Source organism: Stylophora pistillata, chromosome 11 (genome assembly GCF_964205215.1).
Source record: "Stylophora pistillata chromosome 11, jaStyPist1.2, whole genome shotgun sequence".
NCBI lineage: Eukaryota > Metazoa > Cnidaria > Anthozoa > Scleractinia > Pocilloporidae > Stylophora > Stylophora pistillata.
Window position 1 is genome coordinate 8,422,117 of NC_142529.1, and position 10,432 is coordinate 8,432,548.

General features: G+C 41.0%; 3 protein-coding genes across 3 annotated transcripts in view; 1 reads left to right on the plus strand and 2 right to left on the minus strand.

Annotated features, from left to right (window-relative positions):
- Window positions 1-4,921, plus strand: part of LOC111327648 (E3 ubiquitin-protein ligase HECTD3) — a 21,124-nt gene extending 16,203 nt beyond the window's left edge. Inside the window, exons 16-23 of the mRNA XM_022931878.2 lie at window positions 1-44; window positions 757-837; window positions 1,383-1,508; window positions 1,995-2,124; window positions 2,539-2,613; window positions 3,094-3,172; window positions 3,467-3,538; window positions 3,891-4,921. The exon at window positions 1-44 is cut by the window's left edge and continues 46 nt beyond it. Coding sequence (XP_022787613.2) covers window positions 1-44; window positions 757-837; window positions 1,383-1,508; window positions 1,995-2,124; window positions 2,539-2,613; window positions 3,094-3,172; window positions 3,467-3,538; window positions 3,891-3,975 — 692 coding nt within the window. The 3' untranslated portion in view covers window positions 3,976-4,921. The remainder of the gene's footprint in view (window positions 45-756; window positions 838-1,382; window positions 1,509-1,994; window positions 2,125-2,538; window positions 2,614-3,093; window positions 3,173-3,466; window positions 3,539-3,890) is intronic.
- Window positions 4,922-6,094: 1,173 nt separating this feature from the next.
- LOC111327670 (adenosine receptor A3-like) lies at window positions 6,095-7,212 on the minus strand. The gene has a single exon (XM_022931902.2). The coding sequence runs from the start codon at window positions 7,210-7,212 to the stop codon at window positions 6,226-6,228; it is 987 nt and encodes a 328-aa protein (XP_022787637.2). The 3' UTR covers window positions 6,095-6,225.
- Window positions 7,213-9,274: 2,062 nt separating this feature from the next.
- LOC111327662 (adenosine receptor A3-like) lies at window positions 9,275-10,432 on the minus strand. The gene has a single exon (XM_022931893.2). It carries the CDS (start codon window positions 10,391-10,393, stop codon window positions 9,389-9,391), a length of 1,005 nt encoding a protein of 334 aa, XP_022787628.2. The 5' UTR covers window positions 10,394-10,432; the 3' UTR covers window positions 9,275-9,388.

Genomic DNA, 10,432 nt, shown 5'->3' on the forward strand with positions numbered 1-10,432 from the left:
AGGTGACTTGGTCGCGAGATTTCTTGACGGTTGATTCCGCTCAGGTAATTGCATTGGTCTTCCTTTAGGAGACATAAATCGTTACGTGTTTCTATGTGAAAATAGTTGCCATCAAAGTCCAAGCCAGTATGTAAAGCCAAGTGCTGTAGACTAACACGTGTATGGGTAGTGAAATTGACGTATTCGAGGTGTAACTAACTTCTTTTCCGACAATTTTATCGCGTTGTTATTCACCTCTTCAAATAGCCCCTCAACTGGATCTCCTCTCCCCTCCCCCCTCCTCCCCACCCTTCCCCCCTCGTCCTCGCCCCCTCCCCACCTCAAAATCACGCATAAATGCACGATTAACAATTTATAGCAAAACTGTTGTCCATTACAGCACTGCACGCTCTCGACGCAAGTGCAATTCCCACGCAATACACGCGCGAAACGTGCACACTGAGTGTCCTCTCCCCCCTCACCCCAACGCACTCACAAATGAGTAGTCAACAACTTATCTGGTCACAGCTGTAAGAAATGTTTGCGGAATAAAAAAATTTGGAGTTAGTAAATTAGTGTATTCAAATGAATTCAAACTTTAATGGTCCTGCAGTCTCAGCGATAGTGCTCAAGAGAAACTCAACTTCTGACTAAGTTGAGTTTTTCCCTTTCGTCATCAACAAACTTTCCATATCCGAGAACTTGCCGGCAGTCAAACAAATTTTCCTCAGGAAAGCCTTTGCTTAAATCAGTATTTTCTTTCTATTCTCAATTCAGGTCAAATTGCTTGAATCTCTCGAAACGATGGATAAGGAATCGTTTGATATGAAGTTTGGTGGAGTGTTAACGTACACAATAGTAAGTTTGTCTTTTGAGCTAAAAACAATCCTTGTATTGGGAAGCGTTTTTGCAGAGATAGCACACAAATGACATTATAATGTGTTTAGAACAGAAAGGTGACAATTGAGCCTTGGGGAAAAGGGATCAGCGGTATTCTCGCCATATTTGGAAGTCTTTTGCAGTATTTTACCCGTCAAGATGTCCCAACGTCCCAACGTCCCAACAACAGAGTGGCGAGATCTCCGGGGAATGAGAAGGGGGACGTTTACGCGCACATGGTCCGTGGTCCGCCCCTTATTTCTTATAGACCAAACAAAAACCAGCATGGCCGAAATACTGAGGTTCTCTGCCTGTCACAGGCGTTTTTGATAATAGATCTCAATACCTTGTCACTCGTTGCCAACCCAACCCCCCCCCCCTCCACCCGTAACCAACTTGTAAAGGAGCCATAACACCCGAGTTATCAAATCCGTCATTGTTCTCAACCTTTGGTCGTCCCTTCCCTTCCCTCCCTCAAGTCTTTTACTAACCACCCCCTCCCCTCCCCTTCCCTTCCCCAACAGGTTTTAAGCGATAACACATTAGTAAACCTAGTCCCTGGAGGAGCTGACAAATTCGTCGAATATGAAGAAAGAACTGAGTACATTCGACTGGTGCGAAACTGCCGGATGGGTGAAGGGAAACAGCAGGTAACATTTTGCGTAACAAGTTTTAGTTCCTAAATTTAGCTTTTCAGTCTTAACCCTTTACACCCTAATATCAGTCTACATATTCTCCATACTCTTCTCTATACATTTCCTAAGATGCTGACAAGGAGAATTTGTTTAACAATCAAGAGCTTCTTTAGATGGTGATTATTTTCTTTATTTTCATGACCTTAATGTTTGATTCTGGGGTGACATTGTGAGGATAAATTAGATACAAGTTACCCTAAGGGGTTCATAGGGAAAAGGCTGATGAATAATGACCAAGTGGAGACCAATTCCATCTGTTTGTTACTTTTAATCACGAGTCAAATGTCAGTCTGTGACAAAATTTGAGAAAAAACTAACCTTCTGTGTTACGTTTTCTTAAAAAAAAAAAAAACAACAGTCGACACGGCAAAATGCTTACAACAGCGCGCATATGATACTCTTAGTTATTCAACGATAAAAATCTTCTCATTTTGCCTGCAGATTGAAGCGATCAGACGGGGTCTTCTAAAAGTTCTTTCCCAGGCTGTACTCGACCTTCTTACTTGGCAGGAACTGGAGAGAAGAGTGTGTGGCGATCCTGATCTGGCAGTTGAGGCATTAAAAAAGTGTAGTGAGTGTTCTCTCTTTGAACCTATGTTCCAAATGGATGAAAGCTATTTTTGTTCACAATATAGCTTACTTTGCCTCAAGCCGACGGGCCTGGTATCCGCTGAAGTGTCATGTGGCTTCTAGGTGTAGCCATGTGATCGCCAGTGTGGTCTAATCGTCTGGCATGCCTGACGCTTACACCCTTCACGGAGCGCATGCGCGCCTCGGTAGAATGGCACGGTTGCGCACATCTTTCTGAATTCTTCTTTGTAGCTGTAGGTAGTACACTCTAAAATTGAGTTTTCTTGAATGTCAAACGCTCTCTAAGTGGTAAGCGCATCCTTCGCGTGTTATCCCCACGTGTCGTATGCAAGTTCGTGGAGAGTCAGTGGGAAAGCTGTTGCTTATTAGCTTTCTTTTCCTTATCTTATAACAGTGCACTACGAAGATATTACCGAGAATGACAGGCGCGTGAAGTTTTTGTGGAAAGCGTTGGAGAATTTCACAAACGGTAGGTTATGTTTCAAAAGATAGGCTTATCACACAGATCGCGCATAGCCAACTTTTGCATGAATCATACACTTTATCTAAACATTGTCATATTGTCTTATAAAATATAATGCTATGTGTATCAAAATAATTGGTAGCCTGCCGCTACATCGTGAGAAAAACGATTAAAAGATCATTTTTCTACAAAACCACGGAGAACAACAACAGTTTATATCTTATTTATTCCTCAGTTATTAATCGCAATGTTTTCACAAGAAACATCGGGTCGTATTGTTTACTTAAATAGTTTATTTTCCTGTTACAGTGCCTTTCCCCACCCCAGAGAATAAATGGGTACAGGTTAGTTGTTGGGTAAACCCGACGAAGTTTTGGCTATCCTTCTCAAAGGGGAGGGAGGGGTGGGTGGAAGGAACAGCAGCACTCCTAGTCGCTTCATGTTAGGATGCTAGACCAATCTTTACTTGCTTTTTGTGTTGCTTAGATGATCGCAGTCGATTTCTACGTTTTGTCACGGGACGAAGACGACTTCCAGCTCCTTTGTACATCTGTCCTGGGAGAAGGTGAGAACTGACCTTAACTGTGTTGGAAATGTTCTTCCGGTTTTTTTCTTCAGCTCACAGAATTACCTACACCTTCACTGCGGCAGGTTAGACATTTACAATGGAAAAGAGAGTTGTGGTCGTGGCCAGCATATGTCGACAAACTTTCAGGGGAACATCACACCAGAGTTAATGCTGTGGGATACCCTGCTCTAGACTAGTACTAAGCTAAAGAGGGAAGGACTGCTCGTTGTCTAAGGTCGTCTTAACTCTTCGGTTTTCTTTATTGATGGCTTTTCTCTTTTTCGATCTTAGTTCTGTGCAAGCTGACTCATTACCTGAAGCTGCTACTTGTTCCAGCACACTTTTTCTACCAGAATATACAAGGTGTGTTTTTCTTCACTGAATTCAATTTATGCCACCAGGCCTTAGCTGTTATAATTAAGGGGACTACTCCACTGAAATGACATTTCAGATAGCAAACCAAACGTGGAAAACGCCATGCCTAGTGCCTACATGTCCCAAACACTTGAGAGAAAAAACTGCGAGTAATCCAAACTCGCGTCTGAGGGAGCGATATAGTTATAGTTCTGGTTTTGTTGGCTCAAAATAGAACCCGGCTTAACGTGTCCGTAATGTATTTCTCAATATAAAAGAAAACCTCCAATAACTTTTTCATCGCATACTTGAATTAGACTACGTCACAAACAAGCTTTCACTGTCATTGTTTTGCTTTCAGTGCGAAAGTAGCGGAAGAAAAGATTCGCTACGCTGCTTACAACTGCTTGGCGATCGACACAGATGTCAGCCCGTGGGAAGAATAACTAATGTGGAGTTAAAAAACGCTCGAAAGGAATCGAAAAGAAACCAGAAACGAATCTTCCGAAAACGAACCTAACTCTCCACGACAAAACCGACTAACTTAAAACGACATGTGATTACTATATCGGTGGCTTCTCAGAAGGCGAACACCTCACGCGAGAAAGCGGCTATTTCGTGTTAATTTCCCGAATCTTACACGTGAAGAAAAGATTTAAGTATACAGCAAACGAGACTTGGACAACTATTAGCGAAGTGCGCAACGAGAAACGAATGCAGCACGACAACGGACAGCGCCAAACGAGGTAAACCGAAAATTTCTCGCGAAGAACCGAATCATCCCGAAGCCAAGGTGACAATATCTTCGACTTCCTTTACGTTTGTTCCAGCAAAACACTTTCATTCTTAGTCATGAATAATTCGATCGCTAACGGTCCTGCCGGACTGGGTCATACCGGCCTTTTAAATGCAAACGTTTTACTTATCTTGAGATAACTTAAACCTTTTATTTCTCTTTAAGTAACAAGCAACTTCTCCGGCCCTACGTTATCAATACATACACAGCGCGCAGTGTTATCAATACATACACAGCGCGCAGCCGATGAGAAGAAAACAAACCTGTTATGTGGAGAGTGTAAGCCTGTTATCTTGATCTAAAAACTGATTCTTTTAGTTTCCCAAGAAATGTGTCGCAGCCAGAAGGCAGAGGTGCTAATCAGAAGTTAAGAGTTTAATTGTCCCTGTGCTATGATTGCATCAATTTTCAGGCTATTATTGTACAGCTTTGCCGAATATATTTTCTTATGAATTTTTTAATAGCATAAAACTCGTTAAAGTCAAAAAACCAATTTAATCACTTTGTAACATTTAAGCTTACTTAGTAATAACAAACTAAATAAGCTTAAGATTACTCTTGATTTTGAGAAATGCAATAAACTGTTCGAATTTCAATTTCTGATCAATGTGGGAAAAGACCCATCGGAGTAAATGTTTTCGTCTCTGTCTTTCATAGGGTAGAAATGTTACCGTTTAACTTTGATGTTTGGTGAGACCATTTCATTTTATCTACTTTTGACCTTTTGACCAGGAAGGGCGATACTTTTTGTCGTTTAACATTATACACTTGATTTTCGCCTCCAAGGGAAACATTTAGTATTTTTCCCCAATCAGATTAATTTATACACATTTTAATTTATGCAGAATCACATGACTACTAATCAAAGACTCTCCATCGTCTTGACAGCAAGGGGCTGTATAACATCGTCTGTTAAATGTTCGAATTGTATATGTCATTGTTGATTTGCTTCTTGCACAATTATATATGTAATATTGATTACCTTGTGGAAAGGAAATTTGGAATCATTTTGGACGGAGTTGATAATACAACAAGCTTGTTAGTAGTACAAGGGGGCATTACGGTACACAGCCAATCAGAGAAGTAGATTATACACCAGCTATGTGATTGGCTCATTTAAACCCGCCTAGTACGAAATCCTCTCCTTTGAATGGCTGTGTACCAAAGTGCTCCCTTATACTACTCGTGAAGTAAGTGGGTATGCTGAGGTTATATATTTGGTATCTTTTAAGTTCCACCAAGACGCTCTCGTAGCGGCTGCTGCATCTCCCTCCCCACTCCACACTCTCTTCCTCTCTCCCCCACTCTCCCCTCTCTCCACACTCTCTTCTTCTCCGCTCTCCCCCCCACTCCACACTCTTTCCTTCTCTGCTCTTCCCCCCACTCCACACTCTCTCCCTCTTCCCTCTCTCCCCTCTCTCCCCCCACTCCACACACTCTCCACCCACTCCACACTCTCTCCTCCTTCCCTCTCCCCCCACTCCACAGTCTCTCCCCTCTACCCCGCAATCCACACTCTCCCTCTTCCCTCTCCCCCACACTCTCCCCCTCTCCCCTCTCCCCTCTCCCCTCTCCCCTCTCCCCTCTCCTATTCCACACTCCCTCTCCTATTATGAAAATTAAGTTTAACGCATCTACGTAGGGTATAGTGTCTTGGTACAACACAGGGATTCCATTTTTCCCTGAAATTCAAGAGACCATCTGGAAACGTCGAGAAGTGTTGTTTAAAAGTTCCAAGGATAGATAATTACTTTTACTTTAAAGCGAACTTTGCCGTTGATCATGTAAAATCTAATGGTTAGGAAAGTTTTGGAAATAGGATATTCTGTTCATATCAATGGCTGGTGGAGACGTAAGAGGTTGCTGATGCTCCGAATGGGGTATACTTCTGCGTGCTCCCTCAGCGTGTAATTTTTCCAACTGGTCGAACTTGTGTTGCACGATCCACGTTAAACACGCAACGTAATTTCATAAACACAAACCGTCGAATTTCAGTCATCCTCCAACAGTAGACAAGAGGATTTATTGAAGAGTTCAGTAACACCAATAGTCCTGCAGAACTAATCACAAACTCGTTTATCTCCATATGGAACATTATCTGCATCCACGCACATATTCCACATGGTATGTAACTTAAGGTGACTGCGCCAATAACGTAGAGAATCGCAACTAGGGATTTTCTGTACTTGGAAATTTCATTTTCAGAAAATCCTTGCATGCATGTAGCTACGTTGTTTTGATTCTGTATCTGTTTTTTGTGCCGTCGCAATATTTTGAAAATTTGATAATATGAGAAGGGAATGAGTGCGATGCAGATAACTGCCAATGTGATCCCAACTAAAAGAGCTGTCATACGGAACCACTCCTCCGAGAACCAGAAGTAAATCGACATTGGCAAGAACACAACGGATGTAATGATTTTAAACGTGACCACACGTCTCACAGTGATGATTGAGGGATATCGTAGATGTAGTACTAATGCCAGGTATCGATCCAAACTTATCTCTGTTATGTTGACGAAGGACACTGCAGCGAGGGTGATACCCACAGGTAGAATTATAACGCTGGACGTGCAGTACAAGCGAATATTATGGGTCAACGCGCCAAAAGATCTCATGAGAATCAACGGTTGAATGAAGACACCAATTGCAAAATCGGAGAGCGCAAGTACAAACAGAAACACTGAAGATGGTGTATGCAACGAAGGTCTCTCTTTTATGGCCCACAGAACAAAAAAGTTCGCCACCGTTGCAACAGGGATTGAAAGAATGTTGACAACGTTATGAAAAATAGATACAGGAAGATTTTCATTTGGAGAAATTCCATCAAACTCGACTGTGCAGTTATTGATATCACTAAAAGTGCTAAAATTAGCACGAAAGGTCATGGTGTTTGTTCGTTTCTCCTTATCTTTCTTCAGTAAGAGAAGAAGCTTAGCAAATTAGGATAACTACTGTGAAGTAAATGAAATAAAATTTTACAGTCAGTACACGAGGCGGTCCTTGAACAATACATTCGGTTTTTTAGCAAACGGGTAACGAGGAGATAAATTTATCATCTGAAAAGTGTCTTCTTTTTATCTAACCCAACCTATCTCAGCCCTTGCGCGATTGGTGTTTTAAATCGCATCACGTGACTAAATTAGTTCCAACTGAAACTGAGTGTGCCCGGAATTCTTCTCAAGAGATATTCCCCTTTCTTAAAATCTTTTGTTTCATTGTATTAACCTATTGACAGAAGAATGAAGGGTAATTATTGAAAAGATCTTGGAAGTGGCTCGAACCTTTAACAATATGGTCATCTATTTTATGTGAATTTTTTTTTCTTTTTTGCAAATATCTTGCTCGCATCTGTCTTTGTAAAGCGTTTGAGTAGCGCCCAAATTACGTTGCAACAACATTTGTTAGAAAAGGAAAGTTTTTTCAAAGTAAGTCTTGACAGCTATTTTTCTTTTTCTCTTGGACAGATTTTTTTTTTTGCGCCTTTTTAAAGTAAAATTGCTAAGTTCTTTGCAGGCCTTCATCTTTAAAACGACGTTCGCTTGCTATCGATCAGGTTGACAGCAAAGAAAAAAGAAAAACCTTTCTGAGGATATTTTAAACAAGAAAACATACGAACTTAACGTTTTACTGCCGAGAGAGCTAAGCGGTAAAACAGCTGACAAATGAAAGAGCTGCGGCGGAAAACGTTTAGCGACAAGTAACTTCACGTACCTCAGTACAGAGCTAAGATTCCCTTTTCCCTTGAGTTGACTGACCTGCAACCTTCACATTTGAAAAGAGTTATGTGTATCGCAACAACAACGATAACTTTGCTTAAGTAACAAGTTCAGCTTGACTTAGATGCTTTTCAGCGCAATAGATCAGTCTGGGGGGTCAGATTTCCCTTTACTGTTTTTAACACTCTTCACAGTGTGTTTTTTAATTAAATTTCTTTCTAGACCCCAAGACCGGATTTGAGAACTTTAAATTGATCAGTCTTTGTTACTATTCAGTTGCTATTGTATATAAAAGCATAGCATGAAACTCTAGCTCTTGAACACTTTTAAACGTATTTGATGCCACCGATACGAAAGTATGATAAGCAAAGGTTTTTCATTATTTCACTTGCAAACTTGGGAACTTTCAAAGAAAAAGGTTATCCTAAATATCACACCGACACTTCTAGAAGACTAATCGTCTCCCATTTTTCTTAATTACTTTATCTTCATGATGCCCCAAATGAATTAAATAACGGAACTTGTTCGAAGTACAAGCAAATTGAAATAAGCACAAGACAAACCGTCATCCCTTTTAGTTCTGCCATCAGAAAATATTTTTCGCCTAGTGTTTATGTGGTTCTTCTTTATTAATTAACTACAGGTATATGTTGTAAACTTACATGTTTTCAGTTTACTCGAAACTCGTACCCTAACATCAGAATACATATTCTCCATAATGTTCTCTATACATTTCCTAAGGTGCTGACAAAAAGAATTTGTTTAACAATCAAACCCTTCTTTAGTTGGTGATCATTTCCATTATTCTCCTGACCTTAATGTGGGATTCAAGGGTAATATGTAAGGAGAAATTAGATGCTGGTCACTGTCAGGGGTCAAAGGATTAATACAGAGGGCCATCCGTTCATCAGTTTAAAATTTCCTGTGTCACTTTTTACTTATTAAATCTTACATGTACACCCGCCCTAAAGTGACCAAGAGGCTTGTTGATATCCAACATGAGGGGAAGAGTTCTCGCTGCTTTTATTCCTAACTATTTGTTGTCATTTTCTCGGAGAAACAATCCCTGAGGATTACGTCTATGTGTTCACCTGAATTTCATTATTCTGTATTATTGGTGATAGCTTGTGTACTTTTACTGTAAATTCATGATGCGTCCAGTGTTACAAAGCTTCATGTTTGGAAGCATTGTCATTTTGTTAACAATTTGTTTATACATTATTTTCCCTCGCTGATTAAACTGAATTTTGTAAGAAAAACATCGCTTACGATGGACCGCAAAGCCAAACGTGCGCCGCAACATGTGGGCTCCTTAGCTCCCCTTCAAGTTGCAAGGTGTGTCGATTTATTTGCTGTGGAACGGTTTGATTGGTTCAACGAGCACAGTATTGTGCGATAGACCGCTGACTCTACATAAGCGTTGCAATTTCGAGATCACAAACCGTCGAATTTCTGTAATTCTCCAACAATAAAATAATGGATTAAACGAAGAATTCCACAACACCACCATAGCTGAGACAAAAAGAACTTCCTTGCTTATGTTAATTACGTCCACGTCAAAGAAATTCACCAACACAAAACTAATTGTACCAGGCAAATAACTTAATATCATTACACCAAGTACGTACAGAATTGCAAGGACAGATTTCCTGTACTTGGAGAGGTCATTCTCTGAAAATCCGTGAATCCTCTTTGCTAAGTTGTTTTGATCCTGTAACTGCCTTTTATGTCGCCGTAAAATCATAAAAATCTTGTAATAACAGAGAGGAACGGCTAACGTGCCCGCGATAGCCAAGGAAAGGCCAATTAAGAGAGCAGCAGTTCTGATCCAGTCGATCCTCAAAAACCAATAACATAACGCAACTGGAAAGGTAGCAATCACAACTGCGATGTTAAACTGGATCACGCGCCTCACAGTAATGATGGCAGCGTATCGTAGATGTAAAACGAGCGCGAGGTATCGATCAACAGTTACTGCAGCGATGATCATGAGCGAGTAAAACGAAAGGTAAACACCAACTGGGTACAGCATAGCGCCAGTCGTACAATACAGGGAGAGATTGTGAGCCACAGCAGCCAAAAGGTGTACGGCGCATAAGGGTTGGACGTAAATACCGACAGCGAAGTCTGATAATGCCAGGTTGAAGAGAAATACAGCAGATGGTGTATGCAGCGAAGGTGTCTTTCTTATAGCCCACATGACCAAAAAGTTCGCTGTTGTAGCAATAAAGCTTGAAAATATAGTCAACACAGCCGCTGCAATGGTTGGAGCCACTCTGACATTTTCCCCTGGAACATCACCGGGGAATGTTATGGGACAGCTGCTGGTCGAGTCCTCTGATGAATTCATCGCTCAGGATCCAGTGGAAGAAAGACTACATCAAGCACT

What these genes read in the sequence shown, in the direction of transcription:
- LOC111327670 (XM_022931902.2), bottom strand. Translation starts at nt 7,212, where the DNA reads ATGACCTTTCGTGCTAATTTTAGCACTTTTAGTGATATCAATAACTGC.
- LOC111327662 (XM_022931893.2), bottom strand. Translation starts at nt 10,393, where the DNA reads ATGAATTCATCAGAGGACTCGACCAGCAGCTGTCCCATAACATTCCCC.